This window comes from Filicampus tigris, chromosome 15 (genome assembly GCF_054856515.1).
Source record: "Filicampus tigris isolate MCC_2025a chromosome 15, RoL_Ftig_1.0, whole genome shotgun sequence".
NCBI lineage: Eukaryota > Metazoa > Chordata > Actinopteri > Syngnathiformes > Syngnathidae > Filicampus > Filicampus tigris.
In genome coordinates this window covers 8,612,653-8,627,500 of record NC_141231.1, presented here as the reverse complement: position 1 = coordinate 8,627,500, position 14,848 = coordinate 8,612,653, and the positions used below count along the sequence as shown (strand labels likewise).

At 41.7% G+C, this 14,848-nt stretch overlaps 2 protein-coding genes across 6 annotated transcripts in view; one reads left to right on the top strand and one right to left on the bottom strand.

Moving 5' to 3' along the window:
- Nucleotides 1–4,284, top strand: part of ggt5b (gamma-glutamyltransferase 5b) — a 6,404-nt gene extending 2,120 nt beyond the window's left edge. The window contains exons 2-12 of the mRNA XM_086052986.1: nucleotides 5–132; nucleotides 204–299; nucleotides 372–567; nucleotides 712–872; nucleotides 1,102–1,248; nucleotides 1,332–1,462; nucleotides 3,055–3,242; nucleotides 3,306–3,397; nucleotides 3,602–3,711; nucleotides 3,785–3,895; nucleotides 3,973–4,284. Of these exons, the coding sequence (XP_085909112.1) occupies nucleotides 5–132; nucleotides 204–299; nucleotides 372–567; nucleotides 712–872; nucleotides 1,102–1,248; nucleotides 1,332–1,462; nucleotides 3,055–3,242; nucleotides 3,306–3,397; nucleotides 3,602–3,711; nucleotides 3,785–3,895; nucleotides 3,973–4,119 (1,507 nt within the window). The 3' untranslated portion in view covers nucleotides 4,120–4,284. The remainder of the gene's footprint in view (nucleotides 1–4; nucleotides 133–203; nucleotides 300–371; nucleotides 568–711; nucleotides 873–1,101; nucleotides 1,249–1,331; nucleotides 1,463–3,054; nucleotides 3,243–3,305; nucleotides 3,398–3,601; nucleotides 3,712–3,784; nucleotides 3,896–3,972) is intronic.
- An 800-nt stretch (nucleotides 4,285–5,084) lies between these two features.
- Nucleotides 5,085–14,848, bottom strand: part of ptpn13 (protein tyrosine phosphatase non-receptor type 13) — a 71,038-nt gene continuing 61,274 nt past the window's right edge. For all 5 annotated transcript variants that reach the window (XM_086052981.1, XM_086052982.1, XM_086052984.1 and 2 more), the window contains 19 exons: nucleotides 14,718–14,816; nucleotides 12,956–13,395; nucleotides 12,480–12,609; nucleotides 11,848–12,003; nucleotides 11,409–11,580; nucleotides 11,136–11,346; nucleotides 10,986–11,068; nucleotides 10,056–10,117; nucleotides 9,829–9,984; nucleotides 9,586–9,751; nucleotides 8,004–8,191; nucleotides 7,876–7,931; nucleotides 7,667–7,767; nucleotides 7,136–7,284; nucleotides 6,974–7,064; nucleotides 6,194–6,531; nucleotides 5,912–6,127; nucleotides 5,704–5,766; nucleotides 5,085–5,625 (listed from right to left, as the gene is read on the bottom strand). In XM_086052981.1, coding sequence (XP_085909107.1) covers nucleotides 5,548–5,625; nucleotides 5,704–5,766; nucleotides 5,912–6,127; nucleotides 6,194–6,531; nucleotides 6,974–7,064; nucleotides 7,136–7,284; nucleotides 7,667–7,767; nucleotides 7,876–7,931; nucleotides 8,004–8,191; nucleotides 9,586–9,751; nucleotides 9,829–9,984; nucleotides 10,056–10,117; nucleotides 10,986–11,068; nucleotides 11,136–11,346; nucleotides 11,409–11,580; nucleotides 11,848–12,003; nucleotides 12,480–12,609; nucleotides 12,956–13,395; nucleotides 14,718–14,816 — 2,955 coding nt within the window. In that variant the 3' untranslated portion in view covers nucleotides 5,085–5,547. The remainder of the gene's footprint in view (nucleotides 5,626–5,703; nucleotides 5,767–5,911; nucleotides 6,128–6,193; nucleotides 6,532–6,973; nucleotides 7,065–7,135; nucleotides 7,285–7,666; nucleotides 7,768–7,875; nucleotides 7,932–8,003; nucleotides 8,192–9,585; nucleotides 9,752–9,828; nucleotides 9,985–10,055; nucleotides 10,118–10,985; nucleotides 11,069–11,135; nucleotides 11,347–11,408; nucleotides 11,581–11,847; nucleotides 12,004–12,479; nucleotides 12,610–12,955; nucleotides 13,396–14,717; nucleotides 14,817–14,848) is intronic.

Genomic DNA, 14,848 nt, shown 5'->3' with positions numbered 1-14,848 from the left:
CCAGGAGCGTTTTGCAGCAGGGCGGCTCGGCAGTAGACGGCGCCATCGCGGCTCTCCTGTGCACCGGCGTGGTCTACCCTCAGAGCATGGGGCTCGGTGGAGGCTCTGTAGTAACCATTAGAAATAAAACAGGTTGGTGCTCTGATGTTCAAAGACTTTTACATAGCGGATTGCCAAAGCGGCTGTGGCCATTTTCTCCCCAGGTAAGGTGACGGTCTACAACTTCAGAGAGACTGTCCCTCGGAAGTTTAAAAGCAACCTGTTAGATGATTGTTCGGACTCATTCAAGCATTCACCAGGTAATTACAGAATGTGTCAGTAAATATGCATTAGCATGAGGGATTACCATTTCCGATATCGCGCTCTCTTAGGTAGTCAGTGGATCGGTGTTCCCGGTGAACTGCGGGGCTACGAGGCCCTTCACAAGCGCTACGGCAGGCTGCCGTGGTCCAAGCTCTTCGAGGAGCCCATAAGACTGGCCAGGGAGGGCATCCCGGTGTCTCCTCACCTGGGGAAGATTCTTGGCTTTCCCACTGTGAAAAGCAGAGTAGAACGGTCATCCCTCTGGTACAAAAATACTTGGGTTTAACGTTTCAGTCTTCTTTCAAATTCACAGTCTCAAGTATTGTATAACAGTGTGCTGTCATCTAGTGGCCGACAGTATAATTGCACGCAAATAATTGTTACCGGTATTTATTTTCCCCCCTCCAGTGAACGTTTTTGCAACAACAACAAGAGTGTTCTTGGGACAGGAGACATCATGAAGTTTCCTCAACTTGCTGAGAGCATGCAGACGATTGCCAAGAAAGGAGCAGATGCTTTCTACACTGGCGAGATGGCTTGGGATTTAATTCACGACGTCAAAGCCGCAGGTGGGAGCTAAATGTAATATCCATAAGGATTTTAAAGGTAGGCAGCACGGCGGTAGAGCGATAAATACATCTGCCTCACCGTCCTGAGGTGCTGGGTTTGAAAATTGGCCTGACAAATTTGGACACCCCTAGTCGGAGTTGTCCATATTTGTGAATGTGCACAATAATTTGATTGAGGCGACCAACCCCACCTAGAAGGATAAATAGGTTTTATATGCCACTCTTCAAGGTGGGACATTAGAAATGGAGGATCTGAGGTCCTACCGGGCGAGTGTCGTGGAAGCGTGGACAGTTCGTCTTGGGGACACGCTGATGCACATCCCTCCGCCGCCAGCTGGGGGCGCCCTGCTTGTCTTTATTCTCAAGATCATGCAAGGTATTTTGTCTCTCATTTCCTGGGTTTGTTAGTTATGCAAAGACTGAATATCCAAATAATCTTTGGGGTTTTTTTTTCCACAGGGTTCTCCTTGACACCACATTCCCTGGATGGGGAGAGGAAAATTCAGTTTTACCATCATTATATAGAGGCGGTCAAATTTGCCAACGGTCAGCGAAGAAGCATTCGCGATCCTTTGTTCAACAGGGAGACGGTTCGATATGATATTTCATGTCATAACATCGTACATGTGCAAAAAATGTTCCATTAGAAAAAAAAGATAATTGTCACTTGAATATATGGTGTGCCAGGAAAGTTCCAGGACTGCCATCATAAATGCTATACAATAGTTCAATTCCAAACTTACAAGTTTCCACAGCCCCCAGCTCTTCTTACACACGGACCCATCACTCGATAAAAGTTGGGTCAAAAATACCCTTTTTTGGGAGTGGTTGTTTTGTGCAAAAAACACAAACAAACACAACACACTTGGTCAGATTGCCCGATTGGTCCCTTTTTGACCCATAATTGATTTATTAACCCAACTGTTTTTAGAGTGATGCAAAAGTTGCAGGATATTCTGTTTATTCGGGTACCAAGAGACATTCATTCAGTGAGTGAGAAGAGACGAGAATTGTGGCAGGACAACTCGTGGCTGCTTCACTATGACAGCGAGTCTGTTCACAGTCTGAGTATTCGGCAGTTCCTGGAACTGAACATCGCCATGCTGGAGTAAACTCCCTTTTCGCCTGACCTGCCTCTATTTCTCAAGGCTCAAGGCAGTTATTAAGATGACCCAGTTTGAAGACGTGGTCAAGAAGTGTGATAAATGCCAGGGGAATTACTTCGAAGGGGAAAACATTTTATCTTTTTTTTTTGCACCATTTCTGGAAGCTTAACTCTTTAAGCGCCAATGACGTGAAACGTCGTCAACGGGAATCTGAACAAGTAGCGCCAGAAATCATCGTTAACTACATTTAATTATATATTTTTTTAATCAGAATGGCCGGAGAAAAGTCTTGATCAACTCTAGTTTAATCATTAAACTTGTAAAGTAAAAATAAAAAATGAAAAATTAACTATGGCCATCAGATGGCAGCGTTTGAATGAGATCACTTTGAATCAAAAACAATGCTTCAGCTTGTGAACATGACTGACATCTGGAAATTTGACTGTTACAAGCACATTGTGATTGATCAAAGTGTTTCGTCACGTAAATATCTTCTACAAAGAGTGTCACAAAAGAGAGAGATGACGGTGATAAATTTTGTAGCAGAAGCAATGATGTAATGTATATACACGCGGCTCGATAGACGCACACTACTAAATACTACTACTACTAAATAGCGTGTAAATAGTTTGTCAAATATAAAATTGTTACATGAGTGAATATTTGTTAATACGTTATTTTGCCATTAAAGAATACTTTCATTGTTGTTTTTGGTATTTTATAAATGAAAATGACTGTTCAGATGTAGGAGGCATCAAACTAAATAAAATGTATTAGTATAAAAGTTATTGTTGTGCAAAAAAGATATCTTTTGACCAAAAGTTTATTTTCTGCAGTTTTGGGTCCAAAATAAGTGATTTGGGTGGAGTCAGAATGCGCTAAATTAGCTGGCACTCAGTAGGTTCTATAACTGTTTTTTAATTAAAATGGCTGCCATTGAAAGCGTTAACACACCTTGAATGTGTGCTCCTCTTGTAATGGTGACAATGAGAGGCTTTTGGCCAATGGAAACCAAAAAAGCATTCAAGCAGGACACACACAGTGGAAAAAAAATGGAAAATGTCATCTTCTTACAGGGTGCAGAGCATCTGAGGGATCCTGACTTCATCAATCACATCAGGGCAATGATTTCTTCCAACAGCACCCACCCGCCCTCGTACTACTCCGACATCGAGCTGCCGCCCGATCACACGGGAACGTCGCAAGTGTCCGTGCTGGATGAAGACGGACTGGCCGTCTCTGCCACCAGCACCATCAACCATTTGTGAGGAGACGCTTGTTGGAATTGTCCCGAAATATGAAGATTGTCATTATTGTGTCGGTGTAGATTCGGAGGAGGCGTTTACTCCCCACGGACGGGCATCATCCTTAATAATGAGCTGGCTGACTTCTGTGGAAGAGCAGACACACTGAAGCCCGGTAAGCTCCACCTTCAGCTCTCCGTGTGGACATGAAATGGACACACATTGATTCGTTTTGGAGGTGACGGTCCACACAATAAAGCTCTTCCAGTCTGTGCATCTCAATATTTGTATTCTACTCCTTGGTTGAGTCACCTTTGCTTGCCTACGAAAACTACGACAGAGTTCACTCTGTAGTATAATATTTGCATGTTCTTTTCAGGCGAGCGGCCTCCCTCGTCAATGACCCCAGCTATACTAGAATCCAAGTCTGGCGGACTTCTTGTGATTGGGGGAGCAGGGGGCAGCATGATCACCAGTGCAGTGGCCTTGGTAGCCCTCTAATACAAAATGTGTCCTTTATGAATGTTTTTTTATTTACACTGTTGATCTGTATGCCCCCCAGTCTGTAATAAATCACCTGTGGCTTGGAATGAGCCTGAAAGAAGCTATCGACGCTCCCATTGTGTTTGTCGACTCCAAGAACAATGTGAATTTTCCACCCGCTTTTGACCAGGTGATCTATCGAAACGCACTTTGAAACCAGAGATGATCACTTATGATTGTCATGTCAAATTTCCTCTCTGCCTTCAGTCTGTCATCGACGGCCTCAAAGCTCTTGGGCACCAGATTGGACAAATGCAGTACTTTTTCAACATAGTAAACGCTGTGGAGAAGGACGAGGGATGCATTGTGGCCGAATCAGACGCGAGGAAGAAGGGGATGGCTGAAGGATACTGAATTGAACACGTTTCACATTTTGTCTCTAAGACTCTTATTATTGTTAACAATGAGAATGTGAGCTTTCTGGTGGCTTCATGGAAACAATGAAACTCATTGATGGTTTGCTTACATACATACTCATTGTTTACGATATGACTTTACAAATATTCTATGATCATTTGAGTTTTTATGAGTCTTTTTTCATTCTTTTTTAAATTTAGTAGCAGTTGGGGGATACACTGAATTTAATTCTAAACCACTAGTTATGTAACAAATTATTATTATTACTTATAAAAGGAAAAAACATGATTATACATTAAATACAAATAGCTGTTTTATTAATTTGGCCTTTATTTCTATCTCCAATTTTACTGTCAAGAAATTCATACAAGTTAAATATAAAAATTGAAGTAAAAGGATGAAAACAACAATATAAAACCCTTAATTATAGATTCAACCCTTTCGGGGTATGTTAGTATACATTTCTGACACGCATGACTTAAGAAATTGCAGTAGCATTGTGTATTTCATTTTGGCTGATTGATTTGGATTTCTTTTTTTATACCTCATTTGGAAATATATATACTTTAGAAAGTGGTTTATAAAAATTCTTAATAATCTAAAACCTTCAAACTTCTAATCTCAGAAGATCACAAGATTTTTTAAAAAGGCTTTTCCAATTAGAATATTTTCCATTTATATTTAAGTTCTGTTTGTGCTACAAGTCACACAAACACATTTACTGTCATCAAATAAGCGTCTCAACAAAATGGCTGAAAACTGACCCCCCCCAAATACATGTATTTTTTTCTGGCTGGGGCCCATGGTGTCCTTGTTGAAGGTTATCCCACCACTCCGGGACCTGAAATTAGGGAAAATTGTGACAGAACGTGGATGGAGGGATGGAAAATGTGCCTCCTTGTACATTAACAATTCATCTGCTTTTAAAAAATTGACTCAAACCAAAAAAAAGCTCTGAACAATTAAAATGTATCCAGTTTAATTTTCAGCAGATGAATATGTACACATTTAAGTTTATCATTTACCTTCAGGCAGCGAGCGAAGCAAATACTGACATAGTATTCTGTCAAGGCGAGTTCCAGCATCAATAAACATACAAACGCAATTTAAAATAGTCACAATTTTGTTCCACATACATACAATATGATGTCATTGGTCCATGTGTGTAATCATTTTATCTGGAAAATAAAATACTAGTGTTCTCTTATAGGTCGATATAAGAAATACAATCAGCAGTTCTCATCGTTGCACGAGGGGTGAGGGTTAGCAGCCAAAAGGAAGAGAACAAAAAAAAAAAAAAAAAGCAAACATACAATAAAAATACACATTTCTTTAAGAAGAATGGAGACTCTGGTTGGGGTGGAATGCATATTTACGGTAAAAACATGTTTGATGATTTGGCCTTTTTCTGCTGGTGTCCACTGACTATCCTGAGATGTTCTTCTCATCTTGAAGGCATTCCAGGACATAGTGGATCACCCTGTAGCAGAAGATATACTGGTCCTGGAAGCACATAAAGACATGAATGTAATAAGGTATGTAATTAGTCATGCTTGAAAGTAACTCTTTAGTGTAGAGCACCTCTGTCTGGACCATTCCCTTTCGCTGAAGTCTCATGTTCCGTACCACGTCAGAAATATCAAACTGAGGAGAAAAAAAAATAAACCATCACAATGAACGTCATTCTTATGTAAAAACGTATGACGCGGCATGTCAGTAAATACACTTAATTTCCGCCGTTCTTCAAAATGTAACCAAAATATGAAAACAATCAGCAAGTCCGACTCACGTCAGCGTCTTTGCTGATGAGACCGAGGACCACGTCGATGCAAATAAGCGTCCCGGAGCGTCCGATGCCAGCGCTGCAGTGTGTGATGATGGGGCCCGAGCGATGCACGTGCCTCATGTAGGAGATGAAGGTGAGCAGCTGCTCGGGCTGAGATGGCGTCCCGTGGTCGGGCCAGCCCGTGTAGTTCAGGTGCGTCACCAGCTGCGTTTCATCCGTCTGGATGACAACATCCATCAGATGATGGTGCTTCTTTTTACCCTTGCATTTTTTTCACGTCCTTACCGTCACATCTTTGACCTCTATGAGTCGGATGACAAAGTGGTCCAGGTATTGGTCATTGACCAACTTGACCTGCAGGCGCTCGTCCACCATCTCCGTGGTGCCCGGCGAATCGGGCCAGTACCTTTGGCACTTCACCTTTCCGCCCTCAATCTCTTGCGTCATCATGGCGACCACGTTGGACTTCTGCTCCCACACCATCTGCCAGAAGTCGCCCATAGTGGTCGGCAAGGGTCCCTGGCAGGCGATGTATACAAAGTCCTCGTCTTTCACGGGCATCTTGATGTGGTTGGCGTTGATATAACCGCCATTTATGCCGAGCAACACTCGCGTGGTGTCAACTGCAGGAAAACAGATATGGGGAAAATGCCCTTCAAGTACAGTATATACTACATATTATTAAAATTTGCTAGTAGTCGTAATAAAAAAAGACATAAGCCATCATGAATGGACAACTGCCCACAAATACTATTTTCAATGAATCAGCAGTATTAATCTGTACTTTTACATTATTTTTATGTGCAATAGAACTTTTATTTATATCAACATGTTTCATACATTGTGCATATCGGGTGTGTTATAATTCATCGAGATGTCATAACATGACAGACATACTTTCCACTTGGCTTCAATATATCCATTAATGTCATCTGTATGACAAGTAAGTCCAACAGTCAGTTTAAAAAATGACGGTAAAGACCTCATGATTTGCTACTTCCTTCACACTTCAAATGGATGCCTCGGTGTGTCTGTCCCCTCTTCTACCCATTTGTGTTAACTCACAAGGGACAATATTCTTGTAGCGGTTCTTCCTCTTGTTCTCCTTCGTTTGGCCAACCAAACAATCGTCCAGAGGTTGAAGATTTTGAAGATTCTACAAGAGAAGTGTTGTTAGTATGTTGAGAGGAACCACAGATACTACTCAGATTAACGAGAGGGTCTCACCTCAAATTCCTGCTGGGGGACTTTCTGGTCCAGAAGGCCCTTCATCATGCGCACAACGCCGTTGAGCTCGAGACCCGTGTACTGACCGTCGGGGACCACCTCTACCAGCGGCAAGGAGGTCAGCTCGTCCTGGGTGATAATGGGCCCAGCTGCACCGTGGGCATTTAACTGTAAATTCTCCTTGATTTGTGCATAGTTTATACAAATATATAAACCCGTAGCGTTTTATTAATAGTATTACTAAATTCTTTGAAATATCATTTCTCACAACTTGTGAATAAAATACATGACACCAACTTTTCAACTTAAAAAAAAAAAAAATATATATATCTTTTAAGTTATTTTGTGGTAATAAAAAAGAAGTAAGTCTAAAAATGTTGAGCACTGGTGGTATTTTTTTAATTGTATCACTTACAGGATTTTCATAGTAATTTGTGTTTATTACTTTACTATCATTTTCTAAAAATGTTTTTAAACTTCTAAGAATTTTTAAAATAATAATAAATAAAATTCAATGATGTAAGAATTCACCTTTTCTGAACGCGGAATTGAAGTTTTCAACGGGCAGCTCATCGCTTCCCCACGTGATGACGTCGTCGTCTTCGGGCTGACCAGCGCTCATTTGCAGATAACTGCCCATTTGATAACAACAACAGATGGCATGTTAAAAAAAATTCAAATAAAATAAAAAAACTATTAAAATCATCTGCTGTTCCCACTTCCCAAAAGCCAAATCTTACTTTTCATTGCTTGGGGCGTCCACACTCTCCTCCAGCCATTCAACTTTACGGGAACTCTGCGGAGTTAAAAGACAACCAATTAAAACGTGATGTAAATCTATCTTTAGCGTGAGGGCTCTGATGAGGACCTCGGGCGAGTCTTCGGGTAACGAGGAGCCGTCGTAGTCTGTGTCTTCAGAGAGTTCGGCACTGTGCTCCCTTTTGGGATGGGGCGGACCTTCATCATAGTCGGTCGGCGGTAACGGTGGACAGCCGGATTTGACTGCGTTATGGGGACTACCCAGCTTGGTCTTTACACCGCTGTCCTCACTGAGATCTGAAAACAACATTGACTATTACAAACTATAATAGTTTCCAACAAGTCAGCAAACATTAAAAACTTTAAAAAGTGAAAGCAAGACATAAAGATGGATGCATTTATTGTTTTTTTTAAAGAATGAGTGACCCGAGTCACTTCAACTGACACTTAAGACATAAGTCAAGGAAGATGGAGCCACAAACAAGCAGCAACTGCAGGTGCACTTAAATGTAAAACCATCTCAATCAAAGCTGAACTTCGACTTTGTGAAGGCAAAGAAATTAATTATTCAACGGTCAAGTCTGTTGTTGGCTGATCTCAACTGTAAGTCAAGACAGACCTGAAGTAAGCAAGACTCTGCAAGTGAAGACAGCAAACAAGACTTTAGTTGCCGAGGACAAAAGTGAGGCGAGAAAAACTCACATACAAGCTACAAGTGAAGGTGACTCATAAAATGTCACCAGGGAGGAAAATGACATTTTTCAAAACCATAAAAGCAAAAGTTTGAACTTGAATCTCAAGTCAAGTCTTTTTGAAGGCAAAGAAACGGAATACTCTGCAATGATCTGGTTAGTCGCCTGAACTTGACTGCCTTTCTGTAACTGAAGGCAAATCTGAAGGCAGCAAGAGCAACAAAAAGCTGTAAATGAAGGAGTCTGCAGTTAAGAGTTGGTCAAAGCACACACACTTAAATCACAGCTTGAGACCTTTTGAAGGCAAATAATTAATATTCTTAAATTAGCCTTGAATTAGCCTCTTAAATATTCTTAAAGACACAACAGTCACCTGATCTCAAATCAACAGAATAAAACATGCTTTTCATTTAGTGCAGATAAGTTGAAGCAGACAGAGCAACAAACAAGCAACAATTGAAGGAGAAATTGTGTGAAATTAAAGCTGAGAGTCGAAATAAAGGTAATTTTGAAAGAACAAAAATGAAATGGTTTTCAGATGCCACTCTGAACTTCAGTTGCCAAACTAAACTGCTTTTTTGAGGGACCAGAAAGTAGAAACACCCACAAACTTTTGTCGTTACAGTACGGAAGGCAAAAAGTGAAACCAGCAATTTCATATCACCTCAATTTCCTATTATTGCTTGAATTAAAGGCGAAATCCACAGTTCTAGCTCAGCTAAAGACTTTTCGAAGGTTAAGAAACGCATTATTCTTACCAAGTAAATTCAATATTCTATGTATATGGCCAACTCAGTCGCCTGACCTCAACCCGATTACTGAAGGCATCATGACCAACAAACAAGCAGCAACTGAAAGAATTTATGTGAAGGATCCACTTCAGTTGAAAGTGTAACCCAAGGCCTGATCTCAACTGCCTTTCTGTTACCAAAGACAAACACGAAGGTAGCAAGACCAACTGCAGCAAGTCAAGGTTTCCCTTGTGAGGTACACTGGTACCTGCGTTTCCATTGCACTTATCCGAGTTGATGGGCAGATAGGCCAGGTAGGTGTTGGGGTTCTGGTCGGGCGGCCTGGACACTATCAGGCGCACCAGGCCTTTAGCTTTGCGGATGGTGGTGACAGCTTTGGTGTGCGAGATGCCCGTCATTGGCTCCTCATTCACCTGCCAACACAGACAAGAGGCTTCAGACAGAAGGCTCACTTCCTTAGTGGTCCAAAGGAAAGTTGAAAAAGGCTCACTTTCAGCAGCCTGTCGCCCACTTGCAACTTGTCCGAGGCCTCGGCGACTCCGCCCGCTGTGATGGACTTGACGAAGATACCTCTCTCACCGCCGATCACGGAGAAACCGAGACCTCCTGTGTGGGGCTTGTCCAGTTCCAGCTTGATCACCTCCTCCTGTATGTTCAAATGTGTTAACAAAGCAACATTGTACATCACAAACAAAAGAACATTAGGATTGAGCCTACCTCTAAAGACGACAGGACTGTGAAAAACTCGGCCTCCATTGGATCCTCTGCTCTAAGGAACCCTTGAATGATAAACAACAGTCGCTATAATACTGGCTTTTACATTTTTTGAAACACAAATTCCGAAACAAGGTGCAGCCTCAACAAATGTTAATAGTCACACAAAAAAGTCCTTCTGTGTAAAGTCATGTGAGTTGTAGAGATGACAATCCGCTAATGTTGGCTACTAACGCTTTGTGGAAGTTAGCTGCGGACTGCCTGAGCTGAAAAAGCTATCCGATAGCTTGCAGGGCAGTAAACCTTACCTAAAATGACTGGCGAGAAGCCGACAAAAGGTTAGCTTCAGGCAAGAAACTTGCTGACAACGGTGGCCAATAATGCTATCTGCTAATTAGTTACCTTCAGACAACAACGTGTGGTAAAACTAAGTAACTAGCAACTGACTTGCTTATTGCTATATATCGTCCCATGATGAAAATGTGTTTTATTGACTAATTTGTTTTATATTAGTGTTATCTGCTAGCTAGCAGCTGACAGGGGTAGTATAATATGCATTGTCGTGTTATCATAAGGGGGTTCATTGATTTTGCTATGCTAGCTGGCCAGCTACAACTGCGTACACTGCAAATGCCATCCATTAGCTAGATAACTGTTCACTGGCTAATTGCTATGTGCCTCAGGACTTATTTTGAGAGGTCGTTCTTTTTGATTTGGTGTTTAACACCGGCATTATCTGACAATGCTATACACTAACTAGTTAGGTGCCAACAACCTCAGTTTGTAACATATTTGGCTAACTATCTGCTAAGTGCTATATACATCCTCAGTTGTTATAATAGAATGTTTGTAACCCTTGTAATGTGTTTTTTTGATTATACAAATTATCCATTTACCAGTGCATTGTATGATTTGATACAAACTTGCACATACCATTGATACCAGATGACACATTGGAGCTCATGTTACTATTGAGAGAAGACATAACTTTCCCAGGATACACAGGCTTGCCATCCCTTTGAGTGAGAGAGACAAAATTTGTTAAAATTGATAAACTTAATGCGTTATTCTTCAATTAGCTACCTTGTAGCTTTTAGAGTCAGGTCGCCACAAGAAAGCTCCAACAGTCTGGTGTTCTCGCTGAGGGTGAGTTCCTGAGTGGGTGCGCCATTAATGTAATGGATGATGTCCAGTGGTCTCAGGCTGCCCTCATCAAATGCCGCCGATCCTGTGAGGATGTCTTTCACAAACACAAGCCCGAACACGCTGTCCCGACCGCCGTCCAACACCAAACCTGCAGGGAGGTGCCAGGAATTATTTCTTACTGACATTTTACTTCATCGCAGATATTCGTACCAAGTGATTTGTGGATGTCTGTAAAGCAGATGTCGGGCAGCAGGTGGGCATCAATGTAGGGTTTTGGGCCATCCAACACCCTGCCCACCACCAAGTCCACCAGCCGAGGCTCTGCACGCACAAGTTCCACCACCTCGGTGTGGCCCATGTTGCTCACGTCTGTCTGGTTCACCTGTGAATAAAAGGCACGCAAGATGGCTTGATTCAAGATCTTAATACCTTCACGCTCGTAACGCAAATCCCTTGTATCTCAAATCAACTTTCCCCGCTGCAATTAATGGAAATGCTATTAATCTGCTCCACACTATTGAAAAACCATGTGCTTCTCTTATAAAAAGAAAAAAGCTCTGTACTATCTCTTGGTTTTTTTTGCTTGCAACATGAAGCAAAAAAAATAAAACAAATAAATAATCGATTGGTGATTGATTGTGCAAAGTACCTTGATCATTCTGTCCCCCGGCCTAAGACGCCCGTCGCTTTTGGCAGGATCCTGAACAATGTCATGGATGTAACAACCGTGATCACCGCCTTTGGTCAGCGTAAAGCCAAGGCTGCCCTTTTCAGACTTCATTAGTGAGACCTTCAGTTCCACTTCCTGTCAACACAGACAAATGACTAACAGATGAAACCTTAAAGCAGAACGGCAAAATCTATAAAATCCAATTAGGTGACAGCATCACGCTGCCAAGCACTTCCTATTTTAATGTATTTAATTATTCTCCAACCAGGAAAGGAAAGAGCACTTGCTCATTTTCAATTTAAAGGGGACATATTGTGAAATATCACTACATCAAAGCCAAAAAGTAAGCAAAGCTACAATGAGCTGTACTTTTTTCTTGGGGTATTTTGACAAAATCAGGTCACAGACATGCAATTAAGCCTGTTGGAAGATGTTTTAAATTAAATGATTAGAAGAAAAAACATTATAATATGTCTCCTTACAGGCATCTTGAAAGGCTGAGTAGTTTTACTTTTTTTCAGTTTTATTTCACAGTGGTTAACAAAGGCTACTAGGGTGCAAGCATCTGTAGAACAGTATATATATATAAAAAAAAAATACCCCGACCTTACCGGGACAAGTTCGTCCATTTCTGTACCATTTGTGGGCACAGTGAGGTTTAAAGGCATGGGCAGAGGGGGAGGAAGGGGATCTGGACTCGGAGCTGAACGGGAGGTCGCCAGGTGGGAGGACTCTTTATTCCTGCCCAAACACAAAATGTTTTTGAGTATCAAGTCTTAGGTGCGGTAGATGAGCCAAACACAAATAGACCGTGGTGCCACAAAGCAATTCAGTTTATTTACAGTGGACTGACACATACTGGTAATTCGACACCCGCGTATTCAATATTTCAAATATATACAGTACATATTTGAATCATTTTCATTTGTTGGGGGGACCCAACTCCCATTTTTTCATTAAAAACGCTTGTTGGTAGTAGATCCTATCTTATTTAAGAATTATTATTATTATGTATTTTTTTCCTAGCCTGAATCTTTTTAAATTAGTAGCCTACAGGAAGTCCTCATTTTTTTTCCTCAGCAGTTACCTCTTGTTTTGTTGCAGTCTGGTCATAGCCATTTGAGGCGAGTAGAAAGAGGATTGGCTGCTGCCATAGGATCCGAGTCCCAGACTGCTGCCGCTCGGGGTCCGGTAGACACTGTGGTCCCATGTCTGCCCGCTGTGCTCCAGGGCGCTCGGGCTAAACGCTTCCTCGACTTCCTCGTCGCCATCCGTGCTGTCGCTGTAGCTGTTGCGTCTGCCGGGGGTCTTGACTTGCAGCCTGTCCAGAATGTCCTCTACATTGTCGGAGGTCTCACGACGCGGCGTCTCCTCGGCGCTGGCACTGGATTTGAGACGCAGCCTCTCCAGGGCTTCTGCCACACCGCTCTGACTCTTCTTGTCATCCTGTGGAGTGCAAGATTTGGCCCTTGCGAGATCACGCACGGCTGGGGTGACCGGCTCTTTACGGGGTGATGGGTTGGGTGTCTGGGAAAAAGCACACATGGTGTTTTAATTGCAGTTTGTTAGTTATTTAGCAGGATTATACAAAGAACACTTGAGGTGGTAGGGGGACAAAAGAAGGAAAAAAGGGGGTCACAAAATATCAATATTGTGATGTATTGCATCATTTCATGATAAATATTGTAATTCCAAAAGCAGATATCAGTACTTTGCCCATCAGATGTCCAAGTATGTGCACGTTAAGATCAAGTTTGATGGAGTTAATTTTTTTTTTTTCCTGTCCAAGGAAAATGCATTTCTTCCCAATAATGAATAGGTTATGAACGTAACAGAGCATTATCTCTCACAGTACATGAATTTACATTTCAATGCTTAATCTATTAAATTCTTCATTGACTGCATATACTTGGACATCTGAGAGGATTAATATCTTAATAACCATAAAAACCTACATTTATATAAAGTGCCTTTCTGGGGGGCCGAACGAGGACATTTAACAATAGTTCAAGATGGTAATGAAAATTTTTGTGTTTGTGTATTCCTGAATGTAAGCTTTAGTGAACAGTCAATGCTTGAAGAGGAAAAAAAAAGTCCATGCAAGCAACATCAAAGATTTTCAGTTGGCAGAGGTGGGAGACTGCGGTACGCAACGTTCCAGAAATTGTGTTGGCATTTCAAAAGTCGACTGCGAGACATAATGCTAAGTGATGTTTGTGTTGTGTTGATATAAAATACTTCCTACCGACCAACCTAACTGAAAAATTGAACTAATCAGCTTTTCCCTGGACAGTAAAACTTGTATTCACTTTGAATTCTTTATTTGTAACATGTGATTCATGTGCAACAATAATACTATATACACCCCGACAATCTAGGCAAATTTCTCACCCTTCCGATCAATAAATTCAGCAAAGACCCGATTGTCAGATGTGTCTGACAGATTTTCCTGCGCAATTATCCTGTGGCTTGTGGCGTGTTAAGAGTGATTTTTCCTTCCCCCGGGAAAACGGTCAGGGCAGACGCTTGTAAATAGAGTTTGTTCAAGCCACGGATACTGGATTTTTACATGCATCCCATCGACAGCCAATAAGGGAAGTGACCAGAAGCTTTCAGTGTTGCCGGACACAAATACTGTCAAGCAGCAACTGGTTGTGTTGAGTTTTTGTATATTGCGTCTCACAAGTCATTCACCACAGTAAAAATGACAAGGAGAAGAGTTTGCCACAAGAATATTGGCTTTTGGAACATCTTGTAAATCAACCAAAAGGAATTGTTTGACTTTGGAGGTTCCAAAAAGTGTTTTGATCATCTATTCATAAGAAAGAACTTCACTATAGTATTCTCACCAAAGCCGAGGCATCCATCTCTGCAAGAACGCCCCGTTCCGGTCTACAGAGGTGCAACGTCACTTCCTGTCCTGTTCCTCGCAAGGCTGATATTACTTCCTAAACACAACACACACATAATTCTGACTCAA